Source organism: Rhinatrema bivittatum, chromosome 6 (assembly GCF_901001135.1).
Source record: "Rhinatrema bivittatum chromosome 6, aRhiBiv1.1, whole genome shotgun sequence".
Taxonomy (NCBI): domain Eukaryota; kingdom Metazoa; phylum Chordata; class Amphibia; order Gymnophiona; family Rhinatrematidae; genus Rhinatrema; species Rhinatrema bivittatum.
This window is the reverse complement of record NC_042620.1, coordinates 360206541-360228885: the sequence shown is the minus strand read 5'-3', so window position 1 is coordinate 360228885 and position 22345 is coordinate 360206541. Positions and strand designations below refer to the sequence as shown.

At 44.4% G+C, this 22345-nt stretch overlaps 1 protein-coding gene across 1 annotated transcript in view; it reads left to right on the top strand.

The window, feature by feature from the left end:
- Positions 1–22345, top strand: part of LOC115094738 (teneurin-1-like) — a 337344-nt gene that overhangs the window by 213095 nt on the left and 101904 nt on the right. The window contains exons 11-12 of the mRNA XM_029607996.1: positions 18229–18348; positions 18948–19210. Coding sequence (XP_029463856.1) covers positions 18229–18348; positions 18948–19210 — 383 coding nt within the window. The remainder of the gene's footprint in view (positions 1–18228; positions 18349–18947; positions 19211–22345) is intronic.

Below are 22345 nucleotides of genomic sequence, written 5' to 3'. Positions count from 1 at the left end.
CCTGCTTCCTCCTCACATGTCCCCAATAACAACACTGGAGCTTTACTCTTCCTGCTTCCTCCTTGCATGTCCCCATCAACAACACTGGGGCTTTACTCCTCCTGCTTCCTCCTTTCATGACCCCCATTGACAATACTGGGGCTTCATTATTCCTGCTTCCTCCTCACATGTCCCCAATAACAACACTGGAGCTTTACTCTTCCTGCTTCCTCCTTGCATGTCCCCATCAACAACACTGGGGCTTTACTCCTCCTGGTTCCTCCTTTCATGTCCCCAATGACAACAATGGGGCTTCTCTCCTTCTGCTTCCTCCTTGCATGTCCCCAACAACAACACTTGGGTTTCACTCCTCCTGCTTCCTCCTGCTTCCTCCTTACACATTCCCATCAAAACTGGGACCTGATTCAGTCTGCTTCCTCCTTACAGATCCCTAGTGACAACACTGGGGTTTAACGCCTCCTGCTTCCTCCTTACATGTCCCCAATAATTACACAGGGACCTGACACTACAGAGCTGTGGTACCACATCCAGCACCAGCCTTCCAGTGCCATACCCCAAATCCACCACAGGGGTATTTTTATATCCTGATTTTGCCTGCATATTCCAAACCCCATCATTGAGGCATAACTCTACTAATTTTCAGCTGGGTCATCATTCTACTGAGTTCCTCTACCTGCTGAGACCCAAACACTACAGCCGGGTCATGACTCCACAAGGTTCTTCTGCCACCTTTCCCCTGAACAACACCAGTGAGGCATGACTCCATAGTGTTTCTCTGCCTCCTTTTCCCAAATGCCACCTCTGAGGCATGACTTCACTGAGTTCCTCTGCCTCCTTTTCCCCAAACGCCACCACTGAGGCACAACTCCACTGACTTCCCATGGCTGCTTGGCTCCAGACAGTTGTGGAAGCGAAGTAGGTAGGGTAAATCAGTGGAGTCATGCCTCAGTGGTGCATTTGGCAAACATCACCACTAAGGCATGACTCTACCGACCTTCCCTGCCTGCTTTGCCTCAACCTATTATCCATGATATACTATCAACTCAATCTCCAGACATTATGTTAATTAACAAAACTTGGCTATACGAACATGACACTGTCCTTTTAAATAGCCTTTGTCTGAAAACTACACTTATTTCTCCCAGCCCCATCCGAACAGAAGAGGCAGAGGTCTATTAATACTTATAAAGTCTCATTTACTCCCAAGTAAGAAGATCCTTCCAACTCAAGACAGTTTCGAAATAATGTTAGTTACCTCCTCCACAATAAACCTTTGTCTTGTTTATTGTCCGCTTGGAGCCCCCAATTATGACCTATCCCCTTTCCTTGAAGTTATTACCACACTCCCTATTTCTCTTACTAATACTATCATCGCCGGTGATTTCAGCCTTCATTTTAACTCTAACCCCTCTTCACCAACAGTTTCATACTTAACAGAAGCGCTATCAGGTCTAGGCCTAACTTGTCTAATTACTGAACCAACTCAAACTAGGAAACACCCTAGATCAAGTATTCTATAATCCTGCTACTCTAAACCTTACATACCATATCTCTCCAATACATGGTCAGACTACCACATCATCCAGTTAAAAGTCTCAATAAAGCACCACATTCTTCAAGTTGCCCTACCGACCCCTCAAAAACAATAACAACTCGGAAAAAGATAAATCCAGAACAATTTTTAAACATTCTCCTTCCTAAGATTACAAATATACCAGAAACAGACCCTAATGATTTAATACAAACATGGAACACCTCAATTGAAAACTGTTTAAATGCTTTAGCCCCTTCAACTACACGTAAGCAAAAAGCCACAAAACCAAAAGCTGTCTGGTATACCAAATCTTTACATCATACAAAACAAAATTTATGACACTTAAAAAGACGATGGCGAAAAAAACCCACGCAAGAACGCAAAAATGCATACTACTCTTACTTACACAAATATAGAAAAGAAATTGATCAAACCAAAAAAACCTATTATGCGCACAGATCAACTCAGCAAACAATAATCCATATATTCTATTTGGTATTGTTAAATCACTAACTACCCCCATCACTTTCAATCTGACCATGTGACCAACGACTTTTGCAATAAATTAGCTCATCACTTTCATAATAAAACAACATCCATCTCATCCGAATTTGCTCATTTATCACTTCCAAATTCCTCATTTCCCCCTTCTGCTTGATCTTTTCCACACTTTACTGACATTGACCATGAAACCATATCTCAAATCATAAGCAAATCAAAATCTTCCTATAGCCCATATAACCCCTGTCAAGGAAATCTATTAAAAATGTTAAATGAACACATTGCTCCATTCCTTGCAAAAATTATCAACTCATCGTTAACATCTGGATGCTTTCCCAACTCTTTGAAACAGATTTCCATTCTCCCAGTTCCAAAAAAAAACAAACCACTGATCCATCTGATCTTTCGAACCATTGTCCCATTGCTTCTCTCCCTTCCATAGCAAAATTCCTAAAATCAGTAGTACTCCATCAAATATCTGAATATCTTGATGAAAATAACTTATTGCACCCAAGTCAACATGGATACCGTAAGGGGCACAGTACAGAGACCCTCCTTTTATCATCCTTTGATACAATTATCTGTGGCTTTGACTCTAATTCAGACTTCTTAGCAGTATTTTTAGACATCTCAGCAGTTTTCGAAACCATAAATCATGACATTCTCATCAACAATCTGCAACACATTGGCACTCATCCCCTGCACTCACACCATCGGTGCCGGTTTCAAAATGGCGCCGATAGCCTTTGACCTACTATGTCACAGGGGCTACCGGTGCCATTGGTCAACCCCTGTCACATGGCCATCGGAGCCATCTTGTGCTCCTAGCATGTGACAGGGGCTGATCAATGGTGCCGAGCCCTAGGGGAGCCCCGATTGCTTTTCCCGTTTCCTCCGTTCCCTCCGAGGCTGCTCTGAAATCGGAGCGGCCTCGGAGGGAAATTTCCTTCCGCTTCCCCCCCCACCTTTCCCTCCCTTCCCCTATCTAACCCGCCCCCCAGCCCTACCTAAATTCCCCCCTACCTTTGTTGTCCTTTTTATGCCTGCCTCTGGCAGGCATAACTTGCGCACGCCGGCTGGCTGCCGGCAGCGATCCCCCGGCATGGCCGCCGTGCTGGAGGCCTCGGTCCCGGCCCCAGACCAACCCTGGACCAGCGCCCCGCTGTTCTCTTTCTCCTTTGATCTTATCATAAAGTCACCGGCAGTCTTTTTGTGATGCTGCCAATATTAAGGAGCTCCAGTTATGGGGCATAGAGCTTTTTTTGACTAACCCATTTACTTCAGGATCTGCTGTAATGAACCTTCTGTGGCGATATGGGGAGGTCTCCGGTTATATTGTTAATTTCTCAAAATCTGAAATATTTTTGTTGGATTCTGGAAGGTAAATCCCTAGCTCACTGTCTGCTTTCAAAGTTGCTAGAGATGGGTTCATGTACCTTGGGCTTCAGGTTGTCCCCTTCTACAAAAATGTGTTTGCTGCTAATTGTGCTTCCATGATTACTTGGATTATGTCCGATCTGGCTAAATGGGGAGATTTGAATATATCTTGGGCTGGCAGGATTAAATTGATTAAAATGAATATCTTGCCTCGCTTACTATATCTTATCTCTCATGTAATGTCCCGGTAACAGTATTTGAGGAACTCATTATTATTGCTAAATTTGTGTAGCATTATAGGCAAGCAAGAATTAAATTAAGTATGCTATGGCTCTCTAAGTGAAAAGGAGGGATGGCTCTTCTGAACTTAAGGTATTATTACTGTGCATCCAGGCTTCGGTATTTAAAATCATGGTATTTCTGGCCTTACTTCTCCAGAGGTTTGTTTCATTGGCAAAGAAATGGACTGATATTCATAGCTCAGCTATGGGATGATGAGGGGCTTAAATAGTTTAAGGATCTCCAGGAAGAATTTGATCTGGAAGATGGATCAAGAGCTTTATATTTTCAATTGCATGAAGGTTTGGGGCATCTGCTTGAAGTCTCCTATGAAGGATTTTTTCTGTGATCCTGATGCATGACATAGAGGCACATTGTTTATTTATCGAGGTATTCTGCTAGCTAAGTATGGTTCAAGTACAGACCCTTGCTTAATCTCAAAATGGAATGATGATTTAAATTTGGCACTTGCTGCTAAAGATTGGAAGCATTTATGGGTGGCTGTGCATAAAATTTCCATCTGTGTTAGAAGGGTGGAACTAATGATGAGAATGCTGCACAGGACCTATGGAACTCTGTGTCACTTTGCTGAGATTTACCCTGAAGCAGAGCCCGGTTGCTGGAGGGGATGTGCGGCTTTGGGCACCTGTTTGCACATGGGTGGGATTGCTCGGGGATTAATCAGTTTTGGGAATTAGTGATGTAGGAGATCTCTGACATTATTGAATGCCCTCTTCATGAATCTAGAGCACTAGGGTTGTTGGGGAGATGGCCCGGCTCAGGAGTACCATTGAAGTGTTGTGCCTTGGTCTCACAATTACTCCTGGCTGCCAGAATCACAATTGCTACTACGTGGAAATTCAATCATAACGTTGAACGTTGGAGAGAGCAGACTAGGGATATTACTGATATTGAGCAGCTACACTATTCTTTAATGTGAAGAAAGTTCAAATATGAGATGATATGGGCCTGCTTTTGGAAATTTTATAACATCCATTGTCCCTTAAGAATGTCCTCTGAAGGTGGGAGATTAATTAAGTGTAGGAATGTGTTTATTGTTCTTCATTTTATGCATTTGCACTAGTGTTCATCTGTTTGTTACTTCAGTGTCCTGCACCTTTTCTGTTAGTGTATTGCTAATGCATACATGTGTATGCAATTGGTTAAATAAAAAGTTTTAAAAAAAGAAAGAAAATTCACCTATTAGTGAAAAATTCGTTCTCACCAGGAACCTCTTCCCTACACCTGCCCCCACAGAGCATACATAGTGACCACTGTGGGGCTTAAGAGCATAGATTGAGACTTTCTGGCTGTTGACACTGCAGGAGTCCAGAGCAGTTGTCTCTGCCATTCTTCAATGGGACTCGACGATTTTCCTACAAAGAAACCTCTCTCATTTCAACAATTTCTCCAGCCTCCTCTTGCTCTCTGGCCCCAGAGTCCAAACCACTCTCCTTCTACTGCAGCCTGCCAAGCTGATCGAGGTCCATACCGGAGTCCAGCTTCCACCAAAGAGTCGCTAATACTGGACTTGAAGAGCATTTCCCTGATGTGAAATTAGCTGATTTTGGGGACTCAAGGATACTTCCTCTCCCTGCTGGTCCAGTACTCCTTCACCAGGAAAAGCAGTGGGACTCTGAGTCTTCTGAACTTCCAGAAGTGAGGACAGAGGTGGGAGCTGTGGCTACTGAAGGATACACCCTCATTCTCCTCTTCTTCTTTTCTGGCATCTCAAAGGAAAAACATACAAGGAAATAAACATTCTTCATAAGAACATAAGAAAATGCCATACTGGGTCAGCCAAGGGTCCATCAAGCCCAGCATCCTGTTTCCAACAGTGGCCAATCCAGGCCATAAGAACCTGGCAAGTACCCAAAAACTAAGTCTATTCCATGTTACTGTTGCTAGTAATAGCAGTGGCTATTTTCTAAGTCAACTTAATTAATATCAGGTAATGGACTTCTCCAAGAACTTATCCAATCCTTTTTTAAACACAGCTATACTAACTGCACTAACCACATCCTCTGGCAACAAATTCCAGAGTTTAATTGTGCGTTGAGTAAAAAAGAACTTTCTCCGATTAGTTTTAAATGTGCCCCATGCTAACTTCATGGAGTGCCCCCTAGTCTTTCTAGTATCCGAAAGAGTAAATAACCGATTCACATCTACCCGTTCTAGACCTCTCATAATTTTAAACATCTCTATCATATCCCCCCTCAGCCGTCTCTTCTTCAAGCTGAAAAGTGCTAACCTCTTTAGTCTTTCCTCATAGGGGAGCTGTTTTAAACCAGGTGGATGGGTTTTGGTTTTAGAAAAATAGCCCCCTCCCCCAATGAAACAAAATGAAAAACATATTTGTGCACACCTCTATTTTTTAGCCTGGGTATGCTAAAAATGAGTGCATCACTCATCAAGTGTTTTTTTAGTAATCACACTGGGGCAGATTTTCAAAAGGTTACGTGCGCTGGGCCCATTTTCAAAAGGCCTGGCGATGCACGTAAAGCCCCGGGATGCATGTAAGTCCTGCAGCTTGCAAAAAGGGGCGGGGAGGGGACGGGGCGGTCCGGGCGTAGGGCAGGGTCAGAAGCTCCCGGCACAGCGGCCATTTGCCGCTGTGACGGGTATCGTGCGCTGCCAGTCAGCCAGCGCGCACAACTTACTTCAGCCCCAGGGCTGAAGTAAGTTTTAAAACAAAAAGAAAAAAGAAGAAAAAGTTAGGGGGAAAAGGGCAGGGAAATAGGGGAAGGGAAGGGAAGATAGGGTGGGGGGAGGGAACAGAGGAAGGCAGCGTGGCTCGGCACAGGCTTGGTGTGCACAAGGTGCACAATTGTGTGCCCCCTTGCGCGTGTCCATGTGTGCGCGCTGGGTAGCGAGCGCACATGGATATGCTCACGCAGGTTTTCAGAAGTTACGTATGCTGGGCCTATTTTCAAAAGGCCCGCAATGAGCATAAAGCCCCAGGACGCGTGTAAGTCCCAGAGCTTGCAAAAGGGCGGGGGGTGGGGTCAGAGGCTCCCGGCACAGCTGCCATTTGCTGCTGTGCCAGGGATCACGTGCTGGCAGTCGACCGGTGTGCACAACTTACTTCAGCGCCAGGGCTGAAGTAAGTTTTGAAATAAAAGAAAAAAGAACAAAAGGGTAGGGAGGAAAGGGTGAGGGAGGTAGGGGAAGGGAAGGTGGGGTGGGGGGATAGGAAAGTTCGAGGCCGCTCCGATTTCGGAGCATCCTGGGAGGGAACGGGGGAAGGCAACACGGTTTGGCACGGGCTCAGCGCGCACAAGGTGCACAATTGAGCACCCCCTTGTGCGCTCCTGCATGCGCATGTTATAAAATCGAGCGTACATGTGTGCGCACCAGGTAGCGCACGCACATGTAAGCCCTCACGCAGGTTTGAAAATTCACCCCTAAATTTATAGCCAATCATATGCTAAAAAAAATTGTGTATTTTAATGAACAAGCCCTATAGTTTCATTATCATATGCATGAAATTGCATGCTTAACTGTTTCTTATAATCTACCCCTTTTATGGTTTTGGTAGTGCCATCCAGATGTGAAGATATCTGTTCTTATGCAGGAGTCATGCTAAAGTTGGAGAAAGAAAGAATTATTACTTCTAGCCAATCTGCTGTTTATACTTTCTGATCTCTTTATTCTGTATTTGGTCAGGGTCTCACACTAGAAGCCTACATATTATTACCATTAATTCAGATTTAAAAAATAAAGAAAAATTATCATGTATTGCATTTTTTTTATGTTTTACATTTTCTTTTTCTAAAAGTGATAGTTTCCTGGATCATTGAGTAGTACCACCAAAGATAATTGCCTGTACTTTTGTTAAATGTGCTAATTTTAATTTGAAGCATCTAATTGCTGATTCAATCCACTATTTGATTACAGATTCTTGTGATCCTGCTGGGACCTGTTGTGCGTCCCGGCTGCGTGGGTGCCGCGACCGGGCCTGCTCACCTGGCGTTACCTTCCACAAGCGCAGGCTTGCCTGCTGCTGCAAATCCCCGGCATCCCCGTCACTCATCGTGGCCTCCCTCGGCGTCTCCATTCCTGCAGGCCTCACAGCGGAGCTCCCGTCGAGGCTCCGTGTCTTCGGCCGGCTCGGCCCCACCCCTAAGCGCACACGCGGCCGACCCCTCCACACTTAAAGGGAGCAGCGCGGGAAAACCCCGGGAGGTGCACGCTGATGATATCACTGAGGCTCCATATATAAGGCAGGGCTCAAACGGGTTGACACTGTTGGTGTGATAGTTTGCCTCTGTTCCAATTGTCTCCTATTCCAGTGTCTCCTGTTCCAGCGTCTCCTGTTCCTGTGTCCTTCCCAGGTAGTACCTACCTATCCGTACTGACTTCTTGGTACTGACCTCTGCCTGCCTGACCATTCTCTTGCCTGCTGCCTGGAACTGACCACTGCCTGGCTGACCACTCTACTGTCTGCCACCTGGAACCGGCCCCTGCTTGTTACGACTACGCGTGGACTGATTCTGGTATTGACCTCTGCTTTGGATGATCTCTCTTGGACTGATGTACTCTGGCTCTGACCCTTGCGCTTCACTTAGACACTCTCTTCTGGCCCCTGGTGACCATTGGATCAACGTACTTGGACAACAACTGCGGCCTCCATGTGGCTAGACCTGGAGGCGCTGCCTGTCTCATCCGGAGGACCTCTCTGAACTGTTGGCTTCCCGAGGTCTCTGGAGCTTCCGGTTCAGGTCTAGTTCGCCCACTCTGCATCAGCCGTGCACCGGAGGCCCACCTAAGTCCAGGCGGTCCAGGTACTCAAGGGCTCAACCTGCGGAAACCCCGGACTGTTATTGGTGAAGCTCAAGCTAGCCTCTGTCTCCTTTTGTGCTCCGCCTTCTGGTGGCAGGTGCTCTCTGGGTCTGACCAGAGGGCCGTACTAATCCTGCACCAGACCAAGGGTCCACCTCCAGCGCAACAGGACTGGTGCATAATTATTTTAGAATTTTAACATCAGGTCACACATTGCATAACAACGCCATCGTAATTAAATGTTCAAATTGATAATATCTTCACATCGCTGTTACACAATATTTATCTTCCAATTGTTATTTCAGTCATTATTGAAAACTATTGCACAATTGCCAAGTTAAGGAAAATACACCGACTTTGACATTCGAGACTTAAAAAACAATTCCAAGTAACTTTGGTTTCCCATCTACTATACCAAAGAGGCAAAGTTGCAAAGAAATGTATTACTCAGAAGACCAGAAATGAGGAAGAATATAGCAAGATAGAAATATATAACTCTAATATATTATGTCAATTCAAAGAGATAAGTGTAGAATAATGAGTTTCATCTAAATTTATAAAAATGATCAATTATGAGGAATATAATAAAGCAGAAGGTCCCAAAGACAAGTCTGTGAGTGACATTTGTAAAAGATGGAGAACAGAATGATTTTATGAAGGAATAGCAAAGGTAATGTAGAGAATGATGGTTCGGATGAGCCATCACACAAATCTGAGGCTCATAAAGTATGAGGTGTATTAAACGGTGAAAGAGATAAAAGACAGGTGACATGAGAAATGGATTAAATGGTCAATGGAGCAGAGGAATGGAAAAGAACACAGAGAATGGTGCTAGCTTAGATGAGACTTTATTAGGCAGTTGAATTCATTTTCATAAAATATCTATATAAATAAAAATGTTAAATAGTTTGTACCAAATCGCTAATCTCAGCAACCACTTAACCGATTGCGTTCAAATTTGGACACAGTTTCACCACACATATGGCAAGGATCTTCTACACTTACATTACATATATGTCACACCAAGGGCTGGTAAAAAAGTTTTAAAATTTGGTTCCACAAAACAGCGACATGTGGTAGACGTAAGCGGAAGCTCTTACACCTTGCACAAATGCTCACACCCCACACACACGTGACCAATGTTTGTGATTCACACACTCTCCGAGCAGACACAAATCCACCCTCCTCACACCCCCCCGCACACATGCCAATTGTACTTATTTCACACACCCTCAAAAAACACACAAAAACCCACTAAATACCAGCATGCTACACCGGGAGGCCACTCACATGCCACATGTTTGCAATTCCCACACCCTATGAACTCACACACAAACACCCTCCTCACACCCCTCATGCACATGACTTTTCTACTTACTGCCCACACCCTCAGAACGCACGTAAAACGGCAGAATAGTTCGGGCTGCTCCAGCGGGGAAGGGGTGGGGGGGCAACACCGCTCCGGGACACATCGCATACACTACTGCTGTCGGCTGCCAGCAATCAAAATGGCGCCAACGGCTCTTTCCCTTACTAGGACACTCGGGAACGCCAATAGCGGCAGTAGCCCATGTGACATAGTAAGAGCGAGGGCCCGTCGACGCCATTTTCTGAACTGGCAACCGGCGCACCTTCGCCCTTACTATCTGAGCGAGACGACCGCTCCCATTGCTCCACCTCGAGGGCCCGGCACCAATGCCGGAACAAATGCCCGCTCCACCGACTACCATTTTTGAAAGGTATCGTCGGGCCTGCGGGGGGGGGCGTGGGGATGTTCTTGCGTCCATGTTTGGGGGGGGGGGGCAGGGGGCAGTTCCGAGATTCTGCAACTCTTGTCGGTTAGTCTATTTCACCGGCCTGGGGGGGAGGGGAGGGTGGGGGAGGCTTATATAAACACAACGTTTCTGTGGGGATTACTTTGGGGTACAAAGGGGGAGGGCACACACAAACACATACACAAAATGTGCACCATCTCCGAAAGGTTACAAAACAGCCCTCACCAGGTGGGGAGTCACTGAGGTGACAGTGAGGGGAGGGAGAATGAGGAGGGAGGTATCTGTCAGGGGAGGAAGAATGAGGGGAGAGGTGAGTGTGAGGGGACAGAGTTGGAGTGGGGACAGGGGAGGGAAGGGGGGGAGTGACCAAGGGGGAAGAGGATGAGTGACTGAGCTAAATGAGCAAGGGGAAGGGGCAGGGAGGGCAAAGAATCTGACTCAGCCACTGCAACACGTGGCAGGGGTCCGCTAGTGTTAAATAAATTAGGCCTGGATTTTCTAAGGTCGTAGACCTTAGAAAATCCAGGCCTAAGGTCGTAGACCTTAGAAAATCCGGCGGTAACAGGGGGCGGGGTGGTGAAGCGGGGGGTGCGCCAGTGAAATCCAGCACTGATCGCACCTCTGTGCTTTCGCACCCAATAGCAACATCGTAAAAGGTGGTGCTATTGGGCGCGAAACTGGCGGCGAAAAGGGCCCTTACCTTTTCGCCATCAGTGACATCTTCGCGGCGTCCACCCTGGTGCCGCCCCAACTCCTCCCCTTCCGGTGTGGACACCGCCCAGAACCCACCCCGATCTAGGTATCACATGCGAAAAGGGACTTTTCGCGTGCGATCCCTTTTGAAAATGACCCCCTTAGTTAGAAAGGCAAGATTCAGGTCTTTTTGTGGATTACAATATCAATAAACAATGGTGAAAAATACTGCCAAAGAGCACAAAAATTTGAGGATATTCCACACAATGGAAAAGCAAATAGAAAGACTAAAATAGGAAGACAGTGAATGTTAAACTGTTGAGCTTATTGTTTTCTCTACAAACATAGCATCACTATTTTTGCTGCTAACTCAGCAAGCTTTGTTTACAGGAAGTAATACAAGTTGGTCTTATTTAGAGGAACATTTTCAAAGGGCTTTTGCAGGTAAAGTAATGCTTTACCCTCAGAAATGGCCCTTTAGAAAATTGCATACAATTACACACATCAACACTGCTTATGCATATATTTTATGTGCATAATGAGGAGGTGTCCTAGGGTGCAAAATCTGGGTAGGGTTAGGGGTTATCGCCTTTTTTAAAAGTATGAACATAAATTCTCTCAGCAAAATTGCATGCACCAAATAGATGTGTACACTTAGGGCCAGATTTTCAAAGGGTTTTGCATGTAAATCCTCAGGGTTTACGCTCGTAGCCGCTCCTGCGCATGCCGAGCCTATTTTGCATAGGCCCGGCGACGCGTGCAAGCCCCGGGATGCGCGTATGTCCCAGGGCTTTGTGAAAGGGGCTTGGGCAGGGCGGGGCGGGACCGAGGCCTCCGGCACAGCGGCAGTGCTGGGGATCGCGTGCCGGCACTTGGCCAGCGCGCGCAACCTACGCCTAGCCGGAGGCAGGCGCAACTTATTAAACAAAGGTGAGGGGGGTTTTAGATAGGGCTGGGGCGGGTTAGGTAGGGGAAGGGAGGGGAAGGTGGGGGAGGCGGAGGGAACGGGGAAAGCCATCAGGGCACCCCTAGGGCAACTGGCGTGAACAAAAGTACGCCGGATTGTAAAAGATACGTGGGAAGCCGCGCGTATCTTTTAAAATCCGGGGTCGGCGTGCACAAGGCTGCTTTCATTCGGAGCGGCCTCGGAGGGGACTTTTTTTTTGTCATCCCCCCCCCCACACACACACACCTTTCCCTCCCTTCCCCTATCTAACCCACCCCACCAGCCCTACCTAAATCCCCCCCCCCCCCTTGTTCGATAGAGTTACGTGCGCCGGCTAGCCAGGCCCCGAAACAGGCCGCTGTGTCGGAGCACTCGTCCACGCCCCCGGACCGCTCCGGGCCGCAGACACGCGCCCCTGGACACACCCCCGGACCGCAGACATGCCCCCCCCTCCCAGACCGCCCATTATAGCAAGCCCCGGGACTTACGCGCATCCTGGGGCTTTGCACGCGAGTGCCCTTCACGTAAATCCAGCAGGATTGATGCGTGCTGGGCTTTTAAAATCTACCCCAAAGTGCACAAGTGAGCACCCCCTTGCGCGCGCCAACCCTGGATTTTATAACATGCACGCGGCTGTGCGCACATATATAAAATCGGGTGCACCTCTTAAAATCCGGCCCTATGTATTGCCCAGATAAGTTTCAAAGCAGATATAATACACATAAGTCTGCTTTGAAAATTGGTATAACTTGTGCTCATATTTGCCAGCTAACTTATGCATGATGTTACAAAATCACTCACTACAAGTAAAGTTGGAATTGGAAAGTAAAATTAATTTATATAATAAAATAGTAAATGATGGCAGATAAACACCATAATGGTCCAACCAGTCTCCCCAGCAGATGTTTAGGATTTTGGGGAGCATGGGGATAACCTGCTCCTCCCTGCAGGTTATCCCATGCAGACATGTTGCACCCAAAGTTTCCAAGGGTTACTCCAGCGTTACATTTCCATCCTCTAGCCACTAGGAATCCTCTGGTTTTTTTTATCCTACACCTTTCTAAATTCTGTTCTTGTCACCACTACCTCTTCCAGGAGGGCATTCCAGGCATCCATCATGCTTCATCGCCGGTATGCGTCAGGCAAATTCTTTTGACTTCTGCAATTCAACTGAACTCGCGCTTCAGGGAAGTGTTTCGAGCACAGATTACTCAATAAGCACTTAGTCCTAGATATAGAAAACAGCTGCTTTCCTTCTTTTGATTACTCGGTAACAATTCCATCTCCCCAAGCATCTTGTCTCACTGGCGAGAGAATGAGAAAGAGAGAGATAACTGTTAGAGGTCACTCAGAAACATTCCGTACATAGAGTCTGAAAAAATGAAAAGATAACTTTAAAAATATTGCCACTCTTAAAAAGTCAGGGGCTTTATTTATTTATTTGCCTGTTTATTTGTTTGCTTATTTATTAATTCTCCCTAACTATTTGTAGGTAAATTCATCCACATGCTTTTTGGACTCTTGAGTAGTAGATAAACCTGAGTAGTAATAATTATAAAAGCCATAAGGCGGGAGATATTTGTGAAAATAAAATGTTTGTCGTTTATTTATTTATTTATTTAGAACTTTTCTATACCGACATTCAAGTAAATATCACATCGGTTTACATGGAACTGGGGAAACCATTAACTAAAGAAATGCGAAGTTACATAAAACATAAGGGAACTTAACTAGGAGAGAAGGCTAGAATAGCAGAGTCAAGTCCCCGGAAAGCATTGGTAACAAAAATTTACAATTGTATAAGAATTATAACAATATATGACTATTATATATGACAATATATAACTATTAATATAACAATATATGACTATTATATATGACTATATACAACAATTATAACAATATATGACTATTATATATGACAATATATGACTATTATTATTATTATGACCCTGATACTCCTAAGCACTTTATGCACTATCTATCTTAACAATGGTATTATATTTATAACTGCTGCCTGCTCTAACCTATCTTTCCAGCTGATTAAGCTCCCAAGTTCTTGCTCCCTGTTGAATGTAACTTTGCCTCTTCCACACCTTTGTTGATTTAAGTTAGTTGGCACTACAGTTGTTTACCCTGTTCGATGTAAACCGATCCGATATGGTTTTGTCCATGAAGGTCGATATAGAAAAGTGTTAAATAAATAAATAAAATTTTACAGTATGAATAATATGTATCGTAGAGCAGTAGCTTATAATATAATATACCCATAGAAGGAGCGTCGGGTAGGTGGCTGAGATCTGGGGGCTGCGGGGTTAGGTAAAGGCTTGTGAGAAGAGCCAAGTTTTAAGGTTTTTTTTAAATGTTTGGGCACAGTGATGGCCTGAAAAAAGATTTTTGGGACATGCAGGAGAAGGAGCTACTCTTGATGCTCTGTAATATCTTCCATTATGCCCACATGTATATACCTACCCATAATGTTTTTTAGTCACCTTTGGTAGCCCTCAGAAATAATATATTATACCGGGCATAAGTCCATTCCAGGACACCACTGCACTGTTCAACTAAACTTACTTTCTCTAGAAACAATGTGATAATTTAGAACTTGTTTACACACGGGTGGAAAAATTAAAATAAACCTGATAAGAACAAACTCTTTTCTTTTACTCTATCAGATGATACAAAAAAATTACAACCTTCTCCCATTTTTAAATACTGCCAATGTTTCCCATGCAAAAGTCACTTTAAAAGGGCCAAAAAAGATAATGCTAAATAAGGCCAATGTTGCTTTCTTTTTTTCCCCCACATAATTATAGTCTTTGCCTTTGGCTTAGCTTTATACCTGCATAACCAGTACAGGATTCACATGTGTTTCTCTTATACTAAGCTAAACCTTTTTTTCCTTTCATGTACATCTTCGCACCCTCTCCCTTTCATTCTGTTATACGTCATGCTTTTTCTCCACATACTTTCTATATGCAGGCGAATTCTTTCAACATATATACATTTCATGTTCTTTATTGCACTTTTTAAGTCATAGAAACATAGAAACATGATGGCAGAAAAGACCGTATGGCCTATCTACCTGGGTAACATCATGCTAGTTGAGAGAACATTGCACAAATCTCATCTTTGTGTGAGTTTCCTCACTCCGAAGGTAATCAAATCTTCACAAGAGAGCACTGTTCTGTTCATATGTCTCACTTTGAATGTCAAAGTGGCCCCTAACCCCTACACTAACCCCTACACTAATACCTAAACCTCACCTAGAGTTATTAGGTGGGCCTCCTATAGAGATTATAAATTACTAGGGATGTGCATCGTTTTTATGATGAAAGGAAATATCATACAATATTTCCTATTTCGTCATGTATGGGGGAGTCCCCAAAAATGGTAGGAAAACCCCACGAAATTTCATGTGGTTTTCTTATCATTTTGGGGGGGGGGGAGAAAGGGCACACAGGAAAAAAAAAACCCCAAACCCACCCCAACCCTTCAGATCTAATTATTTACAATCCCCCACCCTCCTGCCCCCCCCAAACGTCCCTAAAGTCCCTGGTGGTCCAGCGGGGGTCCCGGGAGCGATGTCCCCCTCTTGGGCTGTCGGCTGCCACAAATCAAAATGGCACCAATGGCCCTTTGCCCTTACCATGTGACAGGGGCTATCGGTGCCATTGGCCGGTCCCTGTCACATGGTTGGAGCAATGGATGGCCAGCGCCATCTTAAAAAATGACGCCAGCCCCAAAAAGGCTGTGATGCATTCAGGAGAGATACACTCATACACAAGAACAGTAGTTGATATTAGGGTAGAAGAGCTGATAGCCCAAATGAGGGTAGCTGTGGTTATGGTCTTGCAGTTCCCAGTTGTTTTAGGGCAAGATTGGCTCATGCTCAAGGAACTACCATGTAGGGTACAAGTAAGAGAGAAAAAAATAAGACTTGCCTGTATTTTACAGTCCTGCTGAGGCAGAGAACCAAGGCATTTTCCATCATTGGTATTGGAGCAAAGGGCCGGATTTCTATACCTCCTTCCCTGAGTGCTAGCTGGTAATGCAGAAAGGGAGGATGAAGGCCCTTTTGATCCCATTGCCAACTGTGGAGAGGCTTTTCACAAGGGTGGGTATTAATTTGATAGGCTGTCCTGCTCTACTCCATATCTCCCAATGTTTAAGCAGCCAAATTGATCAATATTTTCAGTCATGTGTAGATCCTGAGAGAGATCCACACTAACAAAGGGAGTAACTTTATGTCCCAGCTAGTGAAGGAGGGGTCTGCTGAAAGTTGGGATAAACTCCATCCAGTCAGTAGCCTATCATTCCCAAAGGGATGGAATAATGGAGTGTTTCAATCAGACATGCAGGACTGCTCTGGAAGTTCATTTTTAATAATGTCCAAGATTGGCACAAAGTGATACCAAAGCTGCTTTTTACCATCCATGTGGCCCCAGTTATCAACAGGCTTCACATCTTTTGAGCAGACATCAACCAAGAGGGCTATTTGACAAAGTATGGGTGATACGAGGGGAATCCAAAATAAAAGCTCAGAGCATATTGTTGAATACATTATGCAGCTGCAGCAGAGGCTGAGGAAAATCATGCAGTTAGCACAGGATAACCTAAAGAAGGCCCAGCCAAGCAAGAAACAGCAGTATGATGATGGGTAAGTAGATCATTTGCTCAGATGATCAGGTGTTATTAATACTCAGAAACCACATTAAGCTGTTGGCCAAGTACAAGACCCTTATTGTTACGTCTCTCAGCCTGCGGTAAAGCCCCCACCTGCTCCTTGGCTCCTTCTCACCGCAGCGCTGTGCGGCCCGTTCCGCTCTACAGCAGGCCTTCCCATGGCCTGCCGCATGGCCGACAATGGCATCCTCCTCCTCCCAGCGGGGATCTCCCTAGGGGCACGTGTGCAGGAGGCCCCGCCCCTTAAAGGGACAGTGGCGGGAAAGCCAAGCCCAGCCCCGGATGATTACACCCTTTGGAGGGTATTTAAACCCCACAGCTGCTGCAGAAGATTGCCTTTGCAACAGGTTTCCTCTGTTCCTGCTTGGCTGTCCATCGTGCCTTGTCTTCGAGTTCCTGCCTTGCCCTGCCTCCAAGTTCCCTGCCTTGCCTCGTCTCCAAGCTCCTTGCCCTGATCCAGCGCCTGCCTCTGTTCCTGTATCCAGTCCTCGGCTGGATCCCCAGGTGTTGACATCTGCTGCCCGTCCTGACCCTTGGCATGTGACTCCGCTCCACTCTTCTTCGCTGCCTGCCTCAGATCTTCTGCCTGGACTCCACTTCTTCGTGAAGCTTTGGTTCCTGGTTCCTGACTCACTGGGTGAACGCTCCGAGTACCCGCTCCTCGGGGGTTCTCCCGCGTTCATAGGCTATCCGCTCCTCGGAAGGCTGTCCTGCCTGGTCTTTTGGAACCATTCCGTGTGAGTGCTTCTCTTCTCCAGCTCCACCTCCCAGAGACGAGTTCCATTGGGGCAATCCCTCGGTGGTCTTCACCGCTCGCTCCGGTTCAAGGGTCCACAAATTGTAACACTTATGAGATACACCCAATATTTGCAACTCTTCAAATTGTTTGGAAATTGCCCCCATGGAGCTCAATTTTATAACATAGTGCATAGGGCTGATGTTCGCATATACTTTGTAAACGTAGACTTCAGCCATAATTGTCAAAGCAGACTTGCACGCATAAATCCACTCTGAAAATTAGCAGCCATGCGCGAACCCTTGTGCATCATGAACACACGCACATTACCACTTGCATGGGAGCAGGCGTAAATATTCATGCATACATTTACTTGCATACGTCGATTTTTAGAAAGTTCCCCTACCCTAATGCCACTCCTCCTGTTATGCCTCTTTCAAGTATGCTTAAAAGTATGCATGAAGTTGTTTCCACATGTATTTTTATGCACACAAGTCCGAGGATAATTTTCAAAAGCCCTATATGCACATGTAAAATGGTTTTATACATGCATATATGCTTTCGAAAATTCCATCCATTATGCATAAATTAAAAATACATTTTTGTACAAAGCAGACAAGGAATGTGCTTCGTGTAATGCTTTGTTTAATTACATGTGAAAGCTGAACTAAAAAGAAAATTACTGAAATAAAAAATACATATTAAGTACACAGCAAACTATATTCAGGTAACTTTTTCTTATAGCACTGTTAATCTGCATGATTTCCATATTTCCTTTAAAACATGCTTATTTATTCAGAATAACTTTTCACCTGCATAGAGTTTGAACTAAAATAGCCTTTTAGGGTGCAGTAAATGTACTTCTAAATCCAGCTACACTCTGGGCTTCAACTTTTGTCATTTTTCTTTCCTCTTGCAGTCGTGTGTGCGTCATCAGAGGCCAAGTGATGGCAGTTGATGGAACCCTGCTGGTTGGTGTGAATGTCAGCTTCTTGCAACATAATGATTATGGATACACTATTAGTCGTCAAGATGGAAGGTAGAGGGCATTTATTTCCTGGTTCTGTAAAGTAAGACTTTCCAGAATTCCATGGCATAATAAAAGTATAGACTATCGACCCAACTAGCCGGGCCACTAAAATCAATTATTGAAAATTCACTGGAATAGACCAAACTTTTATTTCCCAAGAGAGACTATCATCGATGCACATTTCACTAGCACTTCCACTGAAGGGTCAGCAATAAATTGTTCTTCGCCCCCACTTGCTGGGTCAGATGCAAGTGTTGTCATGCTGAGCACCTGTGCTCTAAGGTAGGCTGCGTACTGACACATTTGCTAAACTGGAACTCAGTTTCTTTTTGTTTTGCTAATTTTATAAAGGAATAGTGCCCTCTTTAATTAGTACATCAATAGGAGGAAAGCTAAAGATGCCAATGGTATCGTACACTGAAGACAAATATTGCTGCTAAACAATAGGAGACATACTTTAGATGGTGCTTACGATTCAGTCAGCAGAACAGATAGATCCAGTCGGACTCATGAAAGAATTCCACCTTTTATTGATAGTTCTTTTGTCTACAGGAAGAAAATTGACCCATTGCTATTCTTGCATGACTGTGTTCTCTTTTTCTTTTCAGTTTTGACCTGGTCGCAACTGAAGGCATCTCTGTCACTCTTCTCTTTGAGAGATCGCCGTTCCTTCCTGAGAAGAGGACACTGTGGCTGCCCTGGAACAGATTTATTGTTGTAGAGAAAGTGGTCATGCGGAAGGCTGAGGTGGATCAACCATCTTGTGACATCAGCAACTTTGTCACCCCAAATCCAATTGTGCTTTCCTCCGCCTCTAACAGCATTTGCAGGATCCTGTCCAGGGAGAGGAACTGTTATTCCAGAGCTGCAGGTTACTGTCGCTATATTTCATTTCCTACAGATATGTGAGCATAGTTTGACTACAAGAAGAAAAATCATGATATATTCACTTGCAGGGGCTCCAGGTATACAAATAACCAAGAAAAATTAATTTCAAATTCATTTTGGCCTCTGGCAGAAGAAAGCAGAGACAAAACTCCATATGGCAACTATCTTAAAAGCACATATTCTCACATCCTAATAAAAGATATTTGGAGCAAAAAGGAATAAGAGCCACAATAGAAACTACATGTACACCACTCTAGTCTGTCCGAGGACATGCTTACAGACATCCATTCACCTAAATGTACTCAAATCTTATATTTGTCTCTGGTAAACCTCAGATATAAATAATTCTGCTGCAGGCTGATGTAATTCCAGGCTGGAGAACAGCTGTGTACCTACACAGCTCCCATTACTTTCTGTGGGGGGGACGGGACAATTTTCACTTCCTTGATGCAACTTGCAGGTACCTGAGTACTTTGCATAACTGTATCTGCCAGAAAGTATATATGGTGATTCCAAAATGAAATCACCACACATACATAGATTCACCTCCACACACACAGACACCACCCTGATGTAATCCTGAGCTCTTTTTCCCCATGGGTAAAAGTTTGCATATTGTGAAAAAGAATGCTTACTTTCACCCAGGCCACAGGGGAGGGGGGAGCAGTGTGCAAAAGCTTTTCCTATGAATACCTGCTTAAAAAGCTTTAAAAATTGCCCTCTACAGGAACAATGTTGACAATGTATAAACTTTTTTACACGTGAAAAATAGAAAAGCTTTGTAAATAAATTTGTCTAGAATTTAATACTCCTAAAGAAAAGTTTTACAGCTATCCCCTGACTACTATTATAAGCAAGTTTAGGGTTGCAGACACTTGTCTGCTACAGGACTCTTTCAATTGCCCTCCCACCTTACTTCACGATCCTAAATCAGAAAAAAGACAATGTGTTCTCCTCAGAAACAGACTTTTATTTATCAGATTTGGCAGAGTGTACATTCCTGTTTCTAACATCCTGGCTACTAAGCACCAGTTTTCCCTAAAGAAAGTTATGTACCATGGGTGGTAACAAACATGCCATAAACCTTAGTCTGCTTAATATATTAATACTTATGGCTAACTCACTTACTTCTGGTTCCCACTTAGGCAATACCCCTCTGTTCACCTCTGAAGCAGATGCTGGCTGGAGGTCAGGAGAATGTGTGCAGGGAAGGACTTGGTTCCTGGGTTTGGCACTTGCAGAGCTGACAGTGATCCGGGAAGGGAGACTGGTTTCTGGCTCTTGATACTTGCCAGGCTATTTGGGGCTTGCTCTCGCCCCCTCACTGTCTCAGACTCTGTGTCACTTTCCGTACCTGAGCAGGGTGTCTCCTCTCTCCGGTCTCCTACTCCAGTCTCTTGGTGACACATAGCCTTCTCCCTCCTCGATAGCAGGGGTGCTGGTCTACTTATGATTCCCCTTTGGCTCTTCTGGTTCCTTTTCTTTCAAGGGTCCCTTGTTTGGTTTCAGGGTCACTCTCAGGGTTCGCTCAGTGCTTTTCTCTGTATCAGACTGCCCCCCCCCCCTTTCTTCCAAGGGATCTTTCTGACCTCTCGACTTGTTGGCCTTTCCATGTTGGCTTAGCTGCTTTATGGGCTCTCTGTCTGCTTTTTTTATTTACACAAACAGGCAGATCTAGATAAAGTATCCTTAAGTGTAAAGTTCTCATCAGGGCAAGGTTTCTTCTTTTTCCACTGAGCTTTGACAGTGCTTTTGGGGCCTGTCAGTATTTGGCCTGTACATTTATTAGCTATTATGATTCATATTTGGTGATTCAGTGGTAAAATATGAGATGTCTCCCTAGACAGTTTCCATATAAAAGCCGCTTTAAAATCTACTTTGGTATACTGTAATGACTAGATTTTTAATAAGGGAGAGAAATGAGGTATCCGAACACCATTAACTTATCAAAAAGTAATTACCTAATGGGAAAAATATGGTGTAGAACCTAAACAAATCTTTTCACAAAAATTTTATTTTGTTATCAGTTACAACCTGTACAATACTTATGTACAGAGAGTTTTAAAAAAAAAAACAACTTTTATATGGCCACAATAACAACCAGACTAAAATTTCACACCAAACACAAAAGGTATACACCACACAAACTCACATTCAACCATTCACACTACATGTCCATACAACTACATACAAGATAATCATACATATAATGTTCTTAAAACACAGCAAATTACACCCCTCAAATTGTAATTTAGAGCAATATAGTTCAAAAACACTTTTTTTAGAACAGCAACCATCTTGAATAGCCACGGAGAAAAAAAGGTTCAGTTGTTGTTTTGAATAGAATTTGTTGGAAAAGTTGTTATTCTCCCGAATTAATGGGTTCACCATTCATACTATAGAAAATCAGTTCTGATTTCAAATTTCAAAACCAAAGATTTCAATATAACTTCCACAGCAAGTTGAAGTTCAAAAGAATTACAATACTTTTCCACCATTGCAATCAGACCATCAAATTTACTGCTACATGCTGCATAAATCATGTAGATCCAAGAGGCTTAATGTAGCTTCCATAGCAGGGTGAAATACCAAATATTACAGCCCTCACTCACTGTTGCAATCAAGCCAAAGATTCCACTACAAAACTCGCATTGATCCCAACATATTTCACCACAATGGCTTCTTCAGGGGAAATAACCCTATTTAACCACTTTTGTGTTGAAGTTACTGAAAATAAAATGTAAAGAATTAAAAACATCAAAGAACATACAAAAGAAGAAGACCAAGAAAAATATACAGGCCGATACAGTACAGTGCGCTCTGACGGAGGGCACTATTAACCCGCCGCTGGACGCGCGTTTTCCCTTACCCCTTATTCAGTAAGGGGCGGAAAATGTGCGTCCAACCCGCCGAACCTAATAGCGCCCTCAACATGCAAATGCATGTTGATGGCCCTATTAGGTATTCACTCGCAATTCAGAAAGTTAAATGTGCAGCCAAGCCGCACATTTTACTTTCAGAAATTAGTGCCTACCCAAAGGTAGGCACTAATTTCTTCAGGCACCGGGAAAGTGCACAGAAAAGCAGTAAAACTGCTTTTCTGTGCACCCTCCGACTT